A 21,538-nucleotide genomic window follows, 5' to 3' on the forward strand; every position below is an offset into this window, starting at 1 on the left:
TTCTCTCGTCAGATGAAGACAGATCTTCCATTGGTTTGTCAAGTACAGCAGTCTACTTTGTAAGAGTCAGTGAGTCTGGCCTTAAAGTTCCTCCAACTTGCTCTGGCTTGAGGCGACTTTGTTCTTTAGAATCTCTTCTTTGCCTCATCTCTGTGTCCGACCTGAGATCGGCAGGTTGTGAGTTCAAACCCCGGCCGAGTCACACCAAAGACTATAAAAATGGAACCCATTAGCTCCCTACTTGGCACTCAGCATTAAGAGTTGGAATTGGGGGTTCACTTACCAAAAATTATTCCTGGGCGCGGCACCGCTGCTGCCCACTGCTCCCCTCACCTTCCAGGGGTTGAACAAGGGGATGGGTCAAATGCAGAGGACACATTTCAACACACCTAGTGTGTGTGTGACAATCATTAACTTTAACTTTGTATTTTGAGTTTGGTTGTCCCATTCAACCAGCTGGGCAAGCCTTGGGTTTCCTGCTTGCCAAGAACTTTCTCCGCCACGTCTCTTACTGTGGTTTCAAATAACTCGTACCGCTCTGACACATCTACAGATAGGTCTTCCAGTGCAAGTGATTCAAAACCTTTTGAAAGTTCAAGCAGGAATGCATGCTTGGTTCTGCAACTTCTTCCCCTTTGTACTTTGGTCTCTTCCATATCTTCTTCTTATTAGATCATAGACTTGGAAGGAGATGGATGTGGAGATCAGATTCCGGTTCAACCGAGTTGTAGGCCTGACCGTTGCGCAGGGAATTGACCCACTTACTGTTGATTAGTATGAGGTCAAGCTGATGTGTTGAACCTGCAGGGTAACTCTAAGTCCTCAGCCCTACCATGTGAATGGGGAAATCTTGAATGTGCTGGATGAAGGTTTAGTTCCACGCACAAGTTAACCTTATCTGTCAGCATTATTATTTGTCTGGGCAAGGTAACAGTGCCTTCAGGGTGTGTTTAATGTCTGCACCTATTCTGCCATTGAAATAACAGATAACAAGATTGATGTCATGTCTCTTGACTTACTCTAATTGTTCTGCAAGAGAAGTAGAGAAGTCCTTCTCAGCTGTTGATGTTTGTTGGAGCGTACACAACATGGAAAGCCTGGAACTCCATGGAATGTTGCATGAAGAATCCTTTCAGAGATGACCTCGACCTTCTGAATGCACTTATAGATTGTGTTGGAGATGACAAAACCAACATCACCGGCCTGGTGGTTAGAGTGTCCGCCCTGATATCGGTAGGTTGTGAGTTCAAACCCCAGCCGAGTCATACCAAAGACTATAAAAAGTTGGAATTGGGGGTTAAATCAGCAAAAAATTATTCCTGGGCGCGGCACCACTGCTGCCCACTGCTCCCCTCACCTCCCAGGGGGTGAACAAGGGGATGGGTCGAATGCAGAGGACACATTTCACCACACCAAGTGTGTGTGTGACAATCATTGGTTCTTTAACTTTTAACTTTAATTAGTAGCACATCCATAAATAACCACTCTCCATAAAGAAACACCATCTCGTTCTTATCATTTTCTCCTCCTTCATGTTCTCCTCCTTCGCCTGCTCACTCCTCTTTGTCTTTGGGAGAAGGGAAGTGATTTGGTAAAATTGCAAACAGTTAAAATGATGTACAAAGCAAACTATAACATGCTACCCAAGAATGTACAACAATTCTTCTAAACAAAAGAGGAGAAATATAACCTTACAGGAGAAACTCATTTAAAACACAAACAACCTTTAGCATATCAGTATGTGGAATTAAATGATGGAATGGATTAAGTAAAGAAGTTGAACAATGTACTGATATGATCCAGTTTAAGCAGTGGTTCAAATTAATAGAGCAAAGAAGAAGAATTATGTGAAATACCTTCAACCTTATTGAACATGGACTATTCTTCACCTCAGTATGTTTATCATGACTGACTTAATTATCTGTTACAAAAAATGCTGTATTAATTATTCACGGATGTCATTGTTCTACAAAAATAAGTCAGTAAATGAACCTATGTATTTGTAAACGCTCTGGAGTGGGAAAGAGGTACGATTAAATAAACGTTGCTTCTGACTACTCCTTTTCGGACATGATGTAAAGAGAAATGATATAAAAACGTGTGACGTATTATGCTGTAAGTGTGTTCATGTTCCAAATAAACGAAAGAAAGAAAGAAAGAAAGAAAGAAGGAAGAAAAGTGTGTAGGAGGAGAAGGAGAAGTGGGCACTACTTCTTCTTCTACACCTCATAGTTCTCCTACCTCTCTCTACTACTATTCCTCTTTCATCCTTCTCAGTCTCCTCTTCCTCCTCTTACTTCTCCACCATTTTATCCTCCTGCTCGTCTTTCTTCTCCTCTTACATCATCTCCTCCTTTTCCTCTTCCTACTGCTTCTCTTTCATCTTCTCCTTCACCTCCTTCTCGTACTTCTCATAATCGTATCTTCCTTTGTATAGCTCGGTTGGTAGAGTGGCCGTGCTAGCAACTTGAGGGTTCCAGGTTCGATCCCCGTTTCCGCCATCCTAGTCACTGCTGTTGTGCCCTTGGGCAACACACTTCATCCACACTGGTTTAAATGCAACTTAGATATTGGGTTTTACTATGCAAATGCGCTTTCAGTCACTAGAGAAAAAGCGCTATATAAAGAGGGGAGGAGTATATTTACAGCTGTTGTGTGCGCAGTTGTTCACTGCATTCTCTAAAAGCCGTAGATGTTATTGTCACATATCAATCAATGTTTACTTATATAGCCCTAAATCACTAGTGTCTCAAAGGGCTGCATATGCATGATTGATTGATTGATTGAAACTTTTATTATTGGATTGCACAGTACAGTACATATTCAGTTCAATTGACCACTAAATGGTAACACCCGAATAAGTTTTTCAACTTGTTTAAGTCGGGGTCCACGTTAATCAATTCATGGTACAAATATATACTATCAGCATAATACAGTCATCACACAAGTTAATCATCTTAGTATGTACATTGAATTATTTACATTATTTACAATCCGGGCAAGGGGTGGGATGAGGAGCTTTGGTTGATATCAGTACTTCAGTCATCAAAAATTGCATCAAGAGAGAAATGGACATTGAAACAGTGTAAGTCTTACGTAGTAGGATATGTACAGCCAGCAGAGAACATAGTGAGTTTAGATAGCATAAGAACAAGTATATACATTACAAATACATTCGATTATTTACATTAGGTTATTTACAATCCGGGGAGATGGGATGTGAATGGAGGAGGGTATTAATAAAGGGTTGAAGTTGCCGGGAGGTGTTGTGGTGCATGTACAGTAGATAGCAGTATTTTCCTGTTTAAGAGTGTCACAACATTGCTGTTTACGGCAGACAAACTGCTTTACGGTAGACGAAAAAGTGACTGCTGTTGTTGTGTGTTGTTACCGCGCTGGGAGGACGTTAATGAAACTGCCTAACAATAAACTCACATAAGAAACTCACCCTCGATCATTCTACGCTGTGTATATTTATAATTTCGGGAGATTTTAGGGAGAAAATTTGTCCCGGGAGGTTTTCGGGAGAGGCGCTGAATTTCGGGAGTCTCCCGGAAAATCCGGGAGGGTTGGCAGCAGCACATCATAACAATCCCTTGCTAACTTTTTGCGCTAATGCTCTCCGACTAAAATCCCAGTTTTAGTATAGTGCTTCCATCTTCTGCTGATTAAAAACTAATTTATTTTATGTAAAGTAGTTGTTAAGTCTTTGCACTGAGAAAGATGAAAATACTTCTTTAATAGTGGCCATGTTTTCGTGCCAGTAAAAAAAAAATCCCATCCCTGCATTACCATGGAATTAAATTGTAAAATAAAGACGAAAGACAAATAACAGCACATGTTGCTTCAGTCACTTTGAATAGTGTCTGTCTCCAGTCGAGCTTTGATAGACGATGAGCTGAGAGACGACATGTTGCCTTCGCAGACCGTCGGAGCTTTGAATTTATCATGTGACCTCGCCACGGGAAAGGACGCGGTCATAATATGAGCTGCTAGAATGTGAGTATGGGAGCTTGTTCATCATGGATAAACATGTCTAATCATGTCACACTATGATGATTATGATGAACAGTATTAAACATATACGACATTAATTGTAAAGACTACTATTATTGAATGAATACATTCTGCAATAGTACTCTTATTAATGACAAAAACAAAAAATAATGTTTTTTTAAATATGTTTTTATGTAAACGTGTGTGCTGACAATTCGAGGGTGTGGGATGAGTCTAGAAACCGTAGAGTGTGTCCAAAATGATTCAGTGTCTCGTGTATGCTGATAATTTCCGTTTGTCCGACAGTATGCGAATGCACCGCCGCTCCCACTGCCCGTGAACGCACCACAGAGTGTTGAGGTGATCCATGGCAACAGCGGCTCTCCGACCATCGCGTCCATCGCACACCTCCATGTAGTCGCGGAGCACCGAGGGGGACCAATCCGGCTCGTCGCCTCCCGATTTGGGCTCCAAGGTGACCGACGAGGGAGCCAGACGGAGGTGGTCCGACTTCTGGTGCACGTCGGCGGCAGGTGAAGCTGACTGTGCCCGCACCTCGGAGCGCTGAGGGCGGCCTCGCTCAGGATGGTCTCCGCTAACATCTCTGGATCTTAAAATTCAACACATCACCGTTTTTTTTTTTTTTTTTATAAATCTTCTCTCATCAGGAGCAACATCAACATGGAACATTTGAACAATTTGCTCGCTCACGTAATGCGTCAAATTTTTGGATTGGTTTGAGTAACAATCCGTGCTTTTTAGTGCACTCAAGTCTCTTTTTTGAAAATTTCAATCATTAAAGCTCGCATCTCCATCAAGCATCTGAAGCGTCGTCGTGAAGATGGCGACTGGGTCGGGTTGGCAGCAATATTACTGCCCTGCCGGTCAAGGGAAATATACTTCATCATCTTCATCATCCTCCACGTCCTCTTCCTCCTTCCAGTCCGGCCTGGCCATGGAATATACCCAAGACCTGCACCTGAAGATGAGCAAGAAGATCGCCCAGCTGACCAAGGTGAGTCGCAGATGTTAGGCGGCCTATTGCGTCCCTCGATCGGCATCACGGAGAAGCCGAGCAAACCTCTGCTTGCAGCGCCGCACAGCTGGGCTCCGGACTCCGTTTGAAAATACGCATGTATAAGACTTGACCTTTCAGTGATAGACTTTGCCTAAAGCCACGACAATTATTACAATTTTCCTCGAACGTAAGCTGGCTCTTGGTGCTATCGGCGATCATAAAACGCGTATTTCTCCAGCAGCGTTTCCATTGTATTTGCCTGCTAGATTGAGGTGCTGAGCGCCAGGGAACGATGCATTTGCAAACTGCCTGAAGGATTTGGGATGCTAGTGCATCAAGTGTGCTGCTTACAAAAACACGCCGAATTCCAAAACTCCACCAAATGTTGCTAGAACCGACTTGAAACATCACATTATTACTATTCATTGAAGCCCAGAAGATATACACGTCTTAAAGGCCTACTGAAACCCACCACGTCTGATAGTTTATATATCAATGATGAAATATTAACATTGCAACACATGCCAATACGGCCTTTTTAGTTTACTAAATTACAATTTTAAATTTCCCGGGAGTTTCTTCTTCGAAAAGTCATGTAATGATGACGTGTACGCAAGACGTCACGGGTTTTTAGGAAGTATAAGCGCTGCGCACACACACAGCTAAAAGTCCTCTGCTTTAACGGCATAATTACACAGTATTTTGGACATCTGTGTTGCTGAATCTTTTGCAATTTGTTCAATTAATATTGGAGAAGTCACAGTAGAAAGATGGAGCTGGGAAGCTTTAGCCACACAAACACACGGTGATTCCTTGTTTAAAATTCCTGGAGGTGAAACTTTACTATGGATCAGAGCGCGGTCAAGCGAACATGGATCCCGACCACATGTCAACCAGCAGGTTTCGGTGAGAAAATTGTGGTTAAAAAGTCAGTTCTTACCGGAGAAAAGCTGAGCTTGTGCCGTCCATAGTTGCCGTCGACTTCCCTGAGACATTGCGCGTCAAGACACCCGTGGAGACACCCTTCCGACTATCAGGTACTGTTAAACTCACTAAAACACTAGCAACACAATAGAAAGATAAGGGATTTCCCAGAATTATCATAGTAAATGTGTCTAAAAACATCCGAATCTGTTCCAATGCAACCGCGTTTTTTTTATTACTTTTTAAAAAAAAGTATTTATTTTTTTCTAGTCCGTCGCTATCAATATCGTCAAACACGAATCTTTCATCCTCGCTCAAAAAAATGGGGAAATTGTCGTTTCCTCGGTCCGAATAGCACTTTTTGTTGGAAGCTCCCATTAAAAACAATGTGAATATGTGAGGAGCCATCAAACATGTGATGTCATCGTCTGCGACTTGTGGTAGAGGCAGGGCTCTTCTCTTAGCACCGAAAGTTGTAAACTTTATCGTGGATGTTCTCTACTAAATCCTTTCAGCAAAAATATGGTAATATCGCGAAATGATCAAGTATGACACATAGAATGGACCTGCTATCCCCGTTTAAATAAGAAAATCTCATTTCAGTAGGCCTTTAAATTGTCCCATCCTTGATGGAGGTTTGGTGGACATTCTGTTAATTCCACCAAAGCGAGATGTCAGCTGCCTGAAGGTGAAAGCAATTTGTTCAGATGCTGCATCCATCAGCAGCATGCAGGCAGCAGGTCATTAGTCACTACATTAATCACAGTGCTTATTAATCAATGCTGTGCTGCCGTTTGGATTTTCAGTCATCAACTTTGATCCCAAATCTCTGCACTTGGCTGTTAATATTTTATTTTCTGTATTGCTAGCCTATGTTGAATTCATAATTATTGTGCTTTTCCTGCATACTGTGCTGAAAGATAAAAATAATATGCTTACTGAAATAACAATAATCTATACCAGAGGTTCTCAAATGGGGGTACGCGTACCCCTGGGGGTACTTGAAGGTATGCCAAGGGGTACGTGAGATTTTTCCAAAATATTCTAAAAATAGCAACAATTCAAAAATCCTTTATACATATATTTATTGAATAATGCTTCAACAAAATATGAATGTAAGTTCATAAACTGTGAAAAGAAATGCAATATTCAGTGTTGACAGCTAGACTTTCTTTGTGGACATGTTCCATAAATATGGATGTTAAAGATTTCTTTTTTGTGTAGAAATGTTTAGAATTAGGTTTTTGAATCCAGATGGATTGCAATATCCAAAGAGGGCACTTTAAGTTGATGATTACTTCTATGTGTAGAAATCTTTATTTATAATTGAATCACTTGTTTATTTTTTAACAAGTTTTTAGTTATTTTCATACCTTTTTTTCCAAATAGTTCAAGAAAGACCACTACAAATGAGCAATATTTTGCACTGTTATAAAATTTAATAAGTCAGGAAACTGATGACATAGTGCTGTATTTTACTTCTTTATCTCTTTTTTTCAAGCAAAAATGCTTTGCTCTGATTAGGGGGTACTTGAATCAAAAAAATGTTCACATGGGGTACATCACTGAAAAAAGGTTGAGAACCACTGATCTATAGATAGATAGATAGATAGATAGATAGATAGATAGATAGATAGATAGATAGATAGTACTTTACTGATTCCTTCAGGAGAGTTCCTTCAGGAAAATTAAAATTCCAGCTGCAGTGTACAGAGTTGAAATCAATAAAAAAAAAATACAATACAACAATAATGAAGACTTCCTCTCTCCTCAAACAGACATGCACCTGGGTGATAGGTTGATTGGCAACACTAAATTGGCCCTAGTGTGTGAATGTTTTCTGTCTATTTGTGTTGGCCCTCTGATGAGGTGGCGACTTGTCCAGGGTGTACCCCGCCTTCGGCCCGTGTGCAACTGGGATGGGCTCCAGCACACCCCGCGAAACCAAACGGGACAAGCGGTAGAAAATGGATGGATGGATGGTGTGAATGTGAGTGTGAATGTTGTCTTTCTATCTGTTTTGGCCCTGTGATGAGGTGGCGGCTTGTCCAGGGTGTACCCCGCCTTATGCCTATGTGCAGCCAGGATAGGCTCCAGCACACCCCGCGACCCCGTAAGGGACTAGCGGTAGAAAATGAATGGATGGATGTGTTGCTTTCGCTATAGTGACACGTAGTTCAGTTCAAAACTTGTGAGCAGATTCCTTAAATCAGTGCAGATCTTTGACTTGTGTTTTTGTAGTAGGTTTAAAAAAACAAAACATATATTGTACTTCTGTCATATACAGGATCTTTAAAAAATGTATTTGAATAGCTCTGGTTGAGCAACTTTTTCAGATTTCTTAGACTTTAAGGACCTTACAGAACTTTCCACAGCAGCTTTTCTCCCCAACAACACAAAAAAGTGTTCACTCGCAGGTCGAAACGTGTTTAACACTTTTAACACTGTGTCATTATCGCCAAGTTGGAGGTCTGGCGGCGTCTCACTAACACTTCAGAGGTATCAGACACTTCATTCAGGTACAAAAAAATGCCGCTTTCCAAAGATTGTGATACTCATTTTTGGTGTGCTGTCCCGCTTGTGCGTCCGAGTGGCGAGCCAAGCCAGTCAGCTCCAATGCTTCTTCAGCTTGCCAGGTGGCATCATTTAAATTTTAACAGACTTTATTTAAAAGACGCTCAAAGAAGTCCCGAAGGATCTGAAATTTCTGCCTCGGTGCTGCACTGGAACTGCTACAGTGCTTTATTTTGTTTGCGTTTAAGAACACATATGCCCCATTGGATGCAATGTCAATAGTCTGTTCCAGAGTCAAACTGTGCCAATCAAACAGAAACTATATGTAGCGTTGATGCACGTGCTCGTGACATGTGAGTCCCCGGTGCACGCCTGCCGGCGACACATCTGAGCCACATATCGTCTGCAGCCACGCTGCATCGCGTCACAGAGGAAACGGCGAATTGGCCAGCGGCACAGGCCATCTGCTCTCGCTCTCCTACGTGCCGCCATTACTGCCTTTTTGTTGCCACCAGCTATTGCCCTTTTTTCATAGCATATTGTTTAACAGGTTCATTTGACGTTGTTATACAAACCCCGTTTCCATATAAGTTGGGAAATTGTGTTAGATGTAAATATAAACGGAATTCACGGAATACGCCCCTGCTTATTCCAGCAGGACAATCCCAAGCCACGTGCTACAACGGCGTGGCTTCGTAGTAAAAGAGTGTGGGTACTTTCCTGGCCCGCCTGCAGTCCAGACCTGTCTCCCATGGAAAATGTGTGGCGCATTATGGAGAATAAAATACGACAGCGGAGACCCCGGACTGTTGAACGACTGAAGCTCTACATAAAACAAGAATGGGAAAGAATTCCACTTTCAAAGCTTCAACAATTAGTTTCCTCAGTTCCCAAACGTTTATTGAGTGTTGTTAAAAGAAAAGGTGATATAACACAGTGGTGAACATGCCCTTTCCCAACTACTTTGGCACGTGTTGCAGCCATGAAATTCTAAGTTTATTATTATTTGCAAAAAAAGACAAAGTATATTAGTTTGAACATCAAATATCTTGTCTTTGCAGTGCATTCAACTGAATATGGGTTGAAAAAAATTTGCAAATCATTGTATTCCGTTTATATTTACTTGTAACACAATTTCCAAACTCAAATGGGAATGGGGTTTGTATGTCCACTTTGTTTTTGGGATAACATTTTTTTTTACCTCAATTAAAGGGACCTATTGGAGCTAATCTAATGTTAGTTTAGCAGTTCTATTGCGTTTTAGGCTTACACATTTTATTCAGTTTTGTATTAGTTGTTGATTATTCATGTGATGTATGCCAGTAAAGCTCGATTTAGCACGTAAGACACTTTTCGGAGTTAATTGCGTTATACCTTTGATTTAGCATGCAGTTGTAGCTTACCTTTTGAATGACCCTTGACCGTTACAGTAGTTTGGCAGATTAATTTGATAAAATGTTACGCTTCTGCTGTTGTGTACGTAATAAGAATGTAGCTTAGCGGGAAATGTTAAAGTCGGCACTCAAAACTAGCCAAGGTCTTACTTGCCAACCTTGGGACCTCCGAATTCAGGATTTGGGGTGGGGGGGAGTTAGTGCTGCAACGGTTTCTGGGTATTTATTCCGTTGTGTTTATGTTGTGTTACGGTGCGTATGTTCTCCCGAAATGTGTTTGTCATTCTTGTTTGGTGTGGGTTCACAGTGTGGCGCATGTTTGTAACAGTGTTAAAGTTGTTTATACGGCCACCCTCAGTCATATTTGCCAACCTTGAGACCTCTGAATTCGGGAGATGGGGCGTGGTTGGGTGGTAGCGGGGGTGTATATTGTAGCATCCCGGAAAAGTGAGTGCTGCAAGGGATTCTGGGTATTTGTTATGTTGTGTTCATGTTGTGTTACGGTGCGGATGTTTTCCCGAAATGTGTTTGTCATTCTTGTTTGGTGTGGGTTCTCAGTGTGGCGCATATTTGTAACAGTGTTAAAGTTGTTTATACGGCCACCCTTAGTGTGACCTGTATGGCTGTTGATCAAATATGCCTTGCATTCACTTATGTGTGTAAATGTCGCATATATTATCTGACTGGGCCGGCACGCTGTTTGTATGGTGGAAAAGCGTACGTGACGACAGGTTGTAGCGGACAGTGCCTTTAAGGCACGCCCCCAATATTGTTGTTCAGGTGTAAATCGGGACAAATTCGGGAGAATGGTTGACCCGGGAAATTCTCGGGATGGGCACTGAAATTCGTGAGTCTTGCGGGAAAATCGGGAGGATTGGCCAGTATGGCAGCAAGGTTAGTTTAGCCTTTAGGCATGAGCTTTGATTTTTTATGTGAGATTCAACATGAACAGTTGCTTAGCAGCGCATGCACAGTTTAATTCAGGTTTAGCAAGCAGTTCAATTTAGCATGCTGCTTAAATTGTTTATGTGACAAGAACTTAGCTTAGCAAGTAGCCTTCTGTTAAAGATGACACCCAAAAGTAGCCAAGGTTAGTACTTTAGCCAGTTTTTCTGTTCTACGTTTACCATGAATTGATTAACGTGGACCCCGACTTAAACAAGTTGAAAAACTTATTCGGGTGTTACCATTTAGTGGTCAATTGTACGGAATATGTACTGTACTGTGCAATCTACTAATAAAAGTATCAATCAAGCAATGAAAAAAACGTAAAGCGTAGCAGTTTGATTTTGCTTAAATTGCCTAGTCTAGTTAAGCACGTAGCGCGTATCTTTCCTGTATTCTGCACCCTTAATTTCATGTGTATTTTAGTAGTTATTTCGTGTGAGAGTATAGCATGTAGCGTAGTGATGGACCTATCAATTTAATTCATAGTGTGAGCGTTTACCTGACAGATTATGTTGATTCTTCTTTTTTTGTGTTCTTTGTGTCCACCATATTGAATGGTAGCGCCCGTGGTTCACTGTTTACACATGGATGACATAGAAACACAGTAAATACATTGCCAAGCAGATTTTTTTTCCCGTCAATAAGATGTTTTTTTAGCGTCTTGTCAGATTTAATTACCTGTTTGTTAGTAAGTCTGTTATTTGAGGCAAAAAAGACTGCTGTAAGGTTTAAGTTCTGTGTGTTACAGTGCACAGTTAGCCAACCTGAAGGGGCGGAGCTTGACACAGTACAGTGTGTTGATTGGTAAATAGATAATTGTTACAATAAAACAGAAACAAAGAAAACACGAAGGAAAAGGTTCTTATGTGAGCAGAAGTTTGTACAATATAGAAAATATACTGCTCTGATAAATCATCGGCATTTGTAGCCTCCTTCTGATGGATTTCCGTAAAAAAAATGGTGAGGTACTGCAGTCGCCACAGCACGACTCAGCACTCACTCTGTTCAATCAATAAGTGGTTCTTCCTGCTTGTTTGCATTCAACATCATAGCTGACTGGATTTTGCTTATTGTCGTTATTACCAGAGTCGTGCATAAAGAGAGTACCGGCGCCATGACTGCTACCAAGAACGTGTGACGAAAAAAAACAAATAGTTCTAAACATAATCCAGCTCATAAAATTACAATAAAACATGCTTTTATTTCGTGAAAGTATAATTTTGCGGCTGTATTTGACGCACTCTGCTGCTACATTCCTGCAGTGTTTCGTGATCAGCAGGCACTCTAACACGACCCGATAATAAAAAGAATACAAGGAACGATCCAAAAATATCTTATTGGCCCCATTTTGCCAAATTCTTGGTTAGATTTGGACCAACAATCACAGAAATTGTGACTTTTAGGTGAAGTATGTCAAGTGAGCAAGCCAAAGTGATATGCATTAAGGTCATAGGTGCCTTGAATAACCTAAACATGACTAAATGCAGACAAAAAACCCAAACGAGTGATCCCATGTAATGGCAGGTTTGGACATCAAATGCTCGTTTTCAGACTCTGAGGATGAGGGCGAATGGGAACAAAATGATAACTCTACCCATAATGTGCTGAGTGAGACAGACCCTGACAGTAATTTTCTTAGTACAGTAATGAGCAATTGTAAGTATTACGAAGATCCGCAGGAGATTGATAACATCAAAGCTATCAGTATTACACATGCACAGTTGAATCCAAATGCAAACTTTGCATATTGAAAACGATCTCCTGCATCTTAACTTTTCTTTTGACAACATGGCATTTTCTGAAACTTGCCTGCAAGATGAAATAAACAATACAGACTTTATATTGGAAAATTATATCTGTTATAAAATGGGGGTGGAGTAGCTCTCTTTGTACTCCAAAATGTCAAATGCAAACTAATTAAAAAAATGTCAGTAGCTCATAAGATTATGGAGAGCATCGCTGGGGAAATAGAAATGAAAACATTAAGAATATATAGGTGAGGTGCATTTACAGAGCACCTGGTTCAAATACTGACCTCTTTACGGAAGCTCTGGAAAAAATATATTCTATTGATAAACCGAAAGATGTGATCATATGTGGTGACTTTATCATAGATATGTTGAAGGAAAAATACAATAGGACCATTGAACACTTCATTAACATATTGTAGAGTTTGATGCTACACCCCTTAATTACCAAACCAACACAGTCCTACCATAATAGGTAATTTTTTCCCTAATATTTTCAAGACCAATACACTTGGTGGTGTTTCGATCCGCTGCTCGGATCTCCACATATTGTTGCTTTTGTTCCATTTTTATATCTCTTGCGGTAGTTTGACCTCCTTATTTCCTGTTTAGTCTGTTTCCATGGTTTCTGATTTGTTCCACCTGTTTCTTGTAATCACCTTCCTTATTTAAGCTCGCCCTTTTTTGTTGTCCATGCTGGGATCCTAGTTTGCTTTCACGCAACTATTTATGACTGACGCTCCACATTTCTACTCGCTAGCCCTCGCGCTGCGTTCTGTTTATTTTAGCTCTCATGCTAATGTTTTGTTTTCCTTTTTCGTGCCTACATGCCAAGTTTAGTTTATCTGTTTGTCTTCCTAGCCTACAATGCTTGCGCTTTTGTTTGCCTTTTGCTTAGCTCCAGTATTTTTGTTCTTTAGCTCCCTTTTGTTACTTAAATAAATCATTTAATCTTACCTTCGCTGTGATCTTGTTCGACGCATCCACAGGGGAACAAACTTGGCATCCCCATGCCGACCAGTCGTAATAGGTGGAATATTATTAAATAACATTACACATCACCTGCTAATGCTTCTCTTTCTTGAAGTTGGAGATGACAGAAAATGCCAAACGGCAACCACGTAAAGGAGGAAAATAACAAATGAAACCTTAACTGCGCTCAGGCAAGAGCTTAGAGACAAACATTGGGAGACAACACTAAATGCAGATGACGTATAATAACTTAATGACTATTTTCAATCATGCCTATATGTGCATTGCCCTCTGGTAAAATTCAACCATAAGAAAAAAAAATGCACAAACTCTGGATGACGAAGGGTTTGATAAATGTCTGTACAACGAGGAATACTCTTTACAAAAAATATTGTATAACCAATTTTTATCAATCAATGTTTATTTATATAGCCCTAAATCACAAATGCCTCAAAGGGCTGCACAAGCCACAACGACATCCTCGGTTCAGAGCCCACAAAAGGGCAAGGAAAAACTCACAACCAAGTGGGACGTCAATGTGGATGACTATGAAAAACTTTGGAGAGGACCGAAGAAGTGGGTGACCCCTCCCCTCTTGGGGAGACCGGATGCAATGGACGTCAAGTGGGTGCAACATAATTTTGTGAAAGTCCAGTCCATTGTGTATCTAACATAATATTGTGAAAGTCCAGTCCATAGTGGATCCAACATATAAAACGTATAATAATATTGAATCTTAAAATAGGCACAAAGAGTACAAAAATAAATTAACTGATACAATAAAGAAATGCAAAAGAGAATATTATAGAATATTGCGTGAAAGTAACAATTCTAACATAAAAGGTTTCCGGAAAGTATTAAACAACATTATTGGGACCAAGCCCAAAACAAAAGGTTTTGCAGATTACTACAATCATGGCAAGGGGACTCATCAACTGACAAGAAGTAACTGGTGGCTTCAATAAATACTTTGGCGAAATTGGGCCTGAATTAGGAGATTTTGCAGGTCGTGCAAACCTTTAAGAATAAAACACCAAAAGACTGGAGATACAAGTTATACGTGAAATAACTAAGCATATAAAGCGCATTTGTAACTTACCTTTTGTAACTGGCAAATTTCCATCCAAAATGAAAAATAGCCAAGTCCTTCCCTTCCGTTTGTCAAAAATGGTGACACTCTTTCGTAAATTACAGGCAGATTTCTCTCTTGCCACAAATATCAAACATTTTTGAAAAACTCTTTGCGGAACATTTAAACAACAACATGACTAAAAACTAATTGTAACATGAAAGCCAATATCGCTTTAGAGAAAATCGCTCCACAACTCTTGCAGTCATGGACTTCTACGTTGAGGAGGTTACTAACAGTGTTGGGGAAAAAAAAAATTCTCTTGCAGTGCTTATAGACTTAAAAAAAGCATTTGACACAATTGACCACATAATCTTGTTCCTAAAATTTGGTAAACTACTGTAGGAATCAGAGGCTGTCCATTACAGTGGTTGAAATCGTACCTATCTAAAGGACAACAGTTCATCCACTCAGGGGAGTGTGACTCTTCCCTGAGGGGCATTATGGGTGGTGTCACCCAGGGTTTGGCCCAATTCTTTTTCTTGCGTATATAAATGACTAGTGTTTCATCTCCAAAAGGCTCAAGTTAATATTCTTTGCAGATGACACAACAATTCCCTCCTTGGGACGTGACGAGGTTGGTAGATGGTGGGGATTAAACCAGGAACCCTCAGGTTGCTGACACGGCCACTCTCCCAACCGCGCCACGCCGTCCCCATGTTTATAGGAAATCAAAGGATTTTTACTGAACCTAAACTGACAATAAATGACAACATTATAGAGGTGGCGACTTGTCCAGGGTTTACCCCGCCTTCCACCCGAATGCAGCTGAGATAGGTTTTAACACCCCCCGCATCCGTGGTAGAAAATGGATTATAAAACACGTTGAAAAATACAACTTTCTTTGTGTCACGTATGATCATAAACTTTGCTGGAAGCCCCAACTGACGTGTTGAAAAAAAGATGGCTAAACCAGTATCAGTCATTAGAAAATTAAACGCACCTGTTGAATGAAAAATCACTTTTCACTGTTTATTGTACTCTTGTCTTGCTATATATGAGCTACTGTGTAGAGATCTGGGGTGATACTTATAAAAAAACAACCTTAATGACATATGTATCATGCAAAAAAACTAAGAGTACAGGATATTTGGAACACACAAACCTTTTTACTCTAATCTAAAATCATGGAATTTGAAGACTTAATATTATTCAAAACCCTACAAATAATGTATAAAGTAAGAAATAATTCGCTTTTATTTAATATCCTCAAAATGCTCAAAAATAGAGACTTTACATACAACCTAAGAGTTCAAATGAACTTCAGGAAACTGCGTGTTCGTAGTACCCTACAGAGCATGTTCAGTACACGACATGGTGTTGACCTGTGGAATGAACTTGAAGAGGGTCTAAAAAGTATCACCAAATGTATTATCTTTAAAATATTGTATAAGATAAGTGTACTGAGAAAATGTGCCAATGAAGAAAGAGCGAGACCACAATTAACATGATTGCACTGAAAAAAATTGGTATCCTCATGAAATACTGTTATTATTATCATGATGACGATGACTTATATAAATACCACTTTTTTAGTATCAAATTCAATTTGACAACATTTTGTATGGTAAGCTCTTCTGTACGCACGCACACACACACACACGCACACACACACACACACGCACACACACACACACACACACACACACGCGTACACAATTACGCACACACACTTGTCTATGCAGGATCCATGCGCATGCACACGCACAGGAAGTGTATGAGAATGCACATGGAAGTATACACTGCACAGTCAGTTATTGTAGATCTGATATTGTTTTCGGTAAAAACTTGTGGTATTCATGATGTATGCAAGAAATTAACAGCTGTAATGAAATGTGACTATATCAAAAAGGGGTAGGTGATTATAAGTAGTTTTCCTTCTTCTTATTCCTTTTGAGCTCATTGTGCTTCCGTGTACACGCAACATTTTTGTTGCGTAATGCTGAGTGAGGATATATATGTATTGCTTTTATTTTTGAGCTCAAATAAATCATCTGAACTGAACTGTGGTGGTTGCCGCCAATGTATTTGTAATCACTGTATGTATCACTCATGTATTATTCTAACTGATTTTTCTTTTTTCTATCATGTTAAGTGAATAAGTGTACGTTTGTTTTTATTTCCCCATATCTCTGCACAATAACTCAGACATGGTTACACTTGTCAGCAGTAGAGAATATGCAGTGATTTTTGGTCCAGTACATGTTTTGCTTTATACATTATTGAAGTATTTCTTGCCACTTGATTATTTTCAATTGATTTTCATATTTATTATTACACCCAAAATTTGGTTTCTATTACTCTTTCTCCGTCTATTTGTATTGGTGTTTGACTTACTCTTCTACTGTTACCAAATATCATGATATTGTCAATACGTGGACTTGGGGGGTTTGTTTTCCCAGAATGCAAAGGAAAGTTGGCGCAGGGAAGGCATAAAGGTAAGGACATATATATGTATTACTATAAAAAAGGAACAAAAGGCACTCACAAGGCGGAAGTTCAAAAACTTGGCTAATGAAACAAAAACTTGCACAAAGGCAGAAACTATGAACATGAAGCAAAACTCGTTAACTGTGACATGAAAAAACAAAACTTACGTGGCATGGCAAGAAGCATAACTATAAACAGGCATGAGTATCAGAAGAAGCATGGCATGAAGTGAGCAGAAGTAATGTCGCCAGGCTGACTTCCTGGCAACTATCGGTTTAGATAATGGTGACATGATTAGTGAAAACTGGTGCGTGAATCAAACTGTGAAACAGGTGAAACTAATGGTTGATATGGTGACAAAACAAGAGAGTGAAAAAGCAGGAACTCAGTGTCCAAAAATCAAACAGAACATCCCATCCTATCCATCCATTTTCTACCGCTTATTCCCTTTGGGGTCGCAGCGGGCGCTGGTGCCTATCTCAGCTACAATCGGGCAGAAGGCGGCATACACCCTGGACAAGTCGCCACCTAATTGCAGGGCCAACACAGATAGACAGACAACATTCACATTCACACACTAGGGCCAATTTAGTGTTGCCAATCAACCTTATCCCCAGGTGCATGTCTTTGGAAGTGGGAGGAAGCCGGACTACCCGGAGGAAACCCACGCATTCACGGGGAGAACATGCAAACTCCACACAGAAAGATCCAGAGCCTGCGATTAAATCAAGGACTACTTAGGACCTTTGTATTGTGAGGCAGACGCACTAACTCCTCTGCCACCGTGAAGCCCCAAACAGAACATGACTTAGACTAAACATGATCACAGACATGACAGATATTAGTTTTACTGAGATTCAAACAGTCGGTTTTCGTCAAACCATCTCTTTAATTTGTTAATTTCCTATGTTGTTATTTGTATTACCTTCTGTGTGTTCTGTCTTGAACAAAACGCAGACTTTGTGTCGATGGCTCTCCAGTGTTAATGGCAAACCTTCACTTCCCATACTTGTCTTCGTTCTGGATTATTGGAAAGCTTTCCACAATTCTTTTGAGTGGAGCAGCCCCGTGCTGCAAAACATGGCCTTTATATACATCAAAAAAACTAACGAGGTAGCATCGCAACCACATTGCATTAGCTCAAAGTTAGTAGCAGTCATGTCGCCCTGTTGTCACATGAATGCCTTTTGACCAATCATTGAGGGGATCGCCTGAAACCGAGTTGCCCATACCGTCTTAATGCTCGACTTTGGTTTTTACAGTTTAACTTTGCACAATTTGAAGACAAGCAAAGTGATGCTAGTGCACTTTTTCTACTAGTGCCTCAATTAGGGCTGGGCGATATACTGATATACACGATATATCGCGGGTTTGTCTCTGTGCTATATAGAAAATGACTATATCGTGATATTCACGTATACGTTCTCACACAGTTGCTTTTAGCTGCGGGCATTACATTACAGGCTCTCCTCGCTCTTTTCTGTCTCTCCTTCTCACCGACAGAAGTGCACCTTCTTATACACGTCACATACTGTCGCGTCATACTTCACATACGTACACGCCCTCGTGGAGCAGAGAGGTAGCAACATGGGTAACGGTAGCTGTGAAGCTAACAGAGCCATGCGAGTGGTAACACGAGAGAAAAAAGGTGCGAATGAAGGACAAAGTAATTCCCAAGAAAAACAGCAGGGGGTCCATCGTCTGGCGCAGGGGTCGGGAACCTTTTTGGCTGAGAGAGCCATGGAAGCCAAATATTTTAAAATGTATTTCCGTGAGAGCCATAAAATATTTTTTTAACACTGAATACAACTAAATGTGTGCTTTTTTATGTAAAACCAACATCAGGGTATAACACGTCTGTTATTCTTTTTAATAACATTTTTATTCTGAAGCTAACTAATAATGAATAAAATACTTCTTACCATTCTTGACTTCTTGAACAGGTGAGGTAGGAAACGGATGGATGGATTGAAATGCATGAGAATTTTTTTATATTTTGAATGTTATTTTTAACACTGATTACCAGTGGAATTATTCATTACTTATTTTGTTAAGCAATGTTAGCTAAGATTAATCTGAGAGCCAGATGCAGTCATCAAAAGAGCCACATCTGGCTCTAGAGCCATAGGTTCCCTACCCCTGGTCTGGCGGTTTTTTGGCTTCAAGTGGGAATATGGCGAACAGACAACCGTAATTCAAGCATGCGGCACAAGCGTTGCTATAAAAATTAATATGTGGCATCATTTGAAAAGTCACCTGTTAGAGAATGAAGTGTGCTTACTCCGTATATCAACATCTCCGTTCGGTGCCACACGACCACACCATCAAAATGCCGAGGCAAGCATTTCCACATCGACACCGTATGAAAAAAATAGAATTTAATAACGTCCGTAGTTACCTGTCGCATAGCAAAGGATGGACACTATTTGATTTCCTATTATGCAGCTCATTTTTATTTGACACTTAAAATGTCTCTGACAATCTTGCACTTTCTGTTTTGGAATTACATGAATGTTTGTGTCACTGCTTAATAACTGTTTAATAAATACAGTTTTGGTCAATTGACTTAGTTGTGATTTCCTTCTCTGCATGAAAGTTTAAAATTAGCATATATTAATGCAGTATGAACAAGAATGTTTTAATGTAGACTAGGGATGTCCCGATCCAGGTTTTTGCACTTCCGATCCGATACCGATATTGTTTTTGCACTTCCGATCCGATACCGATACTGGCCTATCTGAGCATGTATTAAAGTTTAAAATTATTTAGCCTACGTAGTTGTCATATTAATGCTGAAAATTATTTTAGTACTCTTGATAACAACTAGCCAGCTGAATTAGGTGAGTTTGAATAATACACAATAGTTGGTATTCAAGGATAAACACAAAATATCAAAAATTATACATGACAAACAGAAATGGCATCATTAAACAGTAAAAAAGTGAGCAATATAAAGTGCAAATAATGCTGTAAACATTATTAAAAAAAGCAAAACACACAAACAACCTGAGTGGGATAAAATGTCTATAACTCAGCATCAATACTTGCTCTTGAACAACTGTAAACTTAAAAAAAAAAAGTATTATATATATATATATATATATATATATATATATATATGTATATATATATATATATATATATATATATCTACACACTCCCTTCAATTGTTTGCCCCAGTCAGGGGGGGGGCAAACAATTGAAGTCCAAGCATAATGGGGAGATTCTTTCGAACAAAGACGAGCACTTCAAGATGCTCAGGTGTCAGCCTGCTCCTGTGTTCATCTATGATGAGTGCTAAAAAGCCTCTCACTTGCAAGAGTCATTAAAATGTCTTACAACTTTACCACCACGCTTGACTTTATTGTGGCATGTTTTGCACTCCACCTCTTTATCTTTTTCGTTTTGTAGGATAAAATAATCCCACACAGCTGATATTTTTACCGTAACTTTTAATTCACACGGCCGTCTGAACGGTTAGAACGCAGACCTGTGGATGTTTTGAAGGTGTTCTGGAAAATGCGGAACGGAGTTTAGGGAGCACCAGAAGAGTGGAATGTATTATTTAAATTGGTGTGTTGGAAAACATGGACCAGTTTTAAAAAAAAACTGGATCTGGATCGGCATTTTCCCATGCCTTGCCGATACGCATTTTTTGGCCAATATCGGCGGCCGATCCGATCCAAATATCGGATCGGGACAACCCTATTGTAGACACATAGATTCATCATATTGCTGTGATTATATGTATCAAGTGTTCATTCAAGTCCAAGGCAAAATATGGAGATATATACCGTGTATCGCGAGATGGCCTAAAATTATCGAGATATTAAAAAAAGGCCACACCGGCCAGCCCTAGCCTCAATATTTGCTTCATGCTAACACTATGAAACTATCAGCAAACCCTCCTCAGGTTGCACAATTCGGAATTTAAGCAAATAAACGATGCTAGATGTTAGAGGGCTTACCTCTATGTTGCTTTTTCTTCGGCTTTTTGCGTGATATTTTCACGTCACTTTTTTTTCCGCTTGTATAAATGAGAAAATGTTGACTTGTTCACTTACTGAAGATATTCTGATGGCCACAGCTTGACCCTGGAACAGATTCATTTCTATTTCCACGATTTCCTGCGGGAGTTGAATGTTAATAAAGTCGGTCAGCTGTAGGATGGGACGATGATTATTGTGGAAGGGAAGCGTTAGGAACAACACAACGCTGCTTCCTTTGATAAGTGCCTGGCTTGTACACACACACACATTCCATTAGTGCTGCCATCAGTCAGTTTGTGTGTGTGGTAGCCTGCAGCCTGCATGTTTTGTGTGTTAGCTTTCGTCGTATGTTGCATTTCATCGGGCTCGGCGGGGGCAAGAAGACCCGGTTAGCAAAGATGTCTGCCCTGAGATAAACCTCCTGCACTGCAAGCGGGTTGGGGGGGTCACATGGTCTTAAGTCACGTCGCAGCCGT

At 40.2% G+C, this 21,538-nt stretch overlaps 1 protein-coding gene across 2 annotated transcripts in view; it reads left to right on the top strand.

Annotated features, from left to right (window-relative positions):
- The first annotated feature begins 4,337 nt into the window (after window positions 1-4,337).
- fam184ab (family with sequence similarity 184 member Ab) overlaps window positions 4,338-21,538 on the top strand; it is a 157,979-nt gene continuing 140,778 nt past the window's right edge. For both annotated transcript variants that reach the window (XM_061900908.1, XM_061900909.1), the window contains exon 1: window positions 4,338-5,011. In XM_061900908.1, coding sequence (XP_061756892.1) covers window positions 4,838-5,011 — 174 coding nt within the window. In that variant the 5' untranslated portion in view covers window positions 4,338-4,837. The remainder of the gene's footprint in view (window positions 5,012-21,538) is intronic.

Source organism: Nerophis ophidion, linkage group LG05, assembly GCF_033978795.1.
Source record: "Nerophis ophidion isolate RoL-2023_Sa linkage group LG05, RoL_Noph_v1.0, whole genome shotgun sequence".
Lineage (NCBI taxonomy): Eukaryota > Metazoa > Chordata > Actinopteri > Syngnathiformes > Syngnathidae > Nerophis > Nerophis ophidion.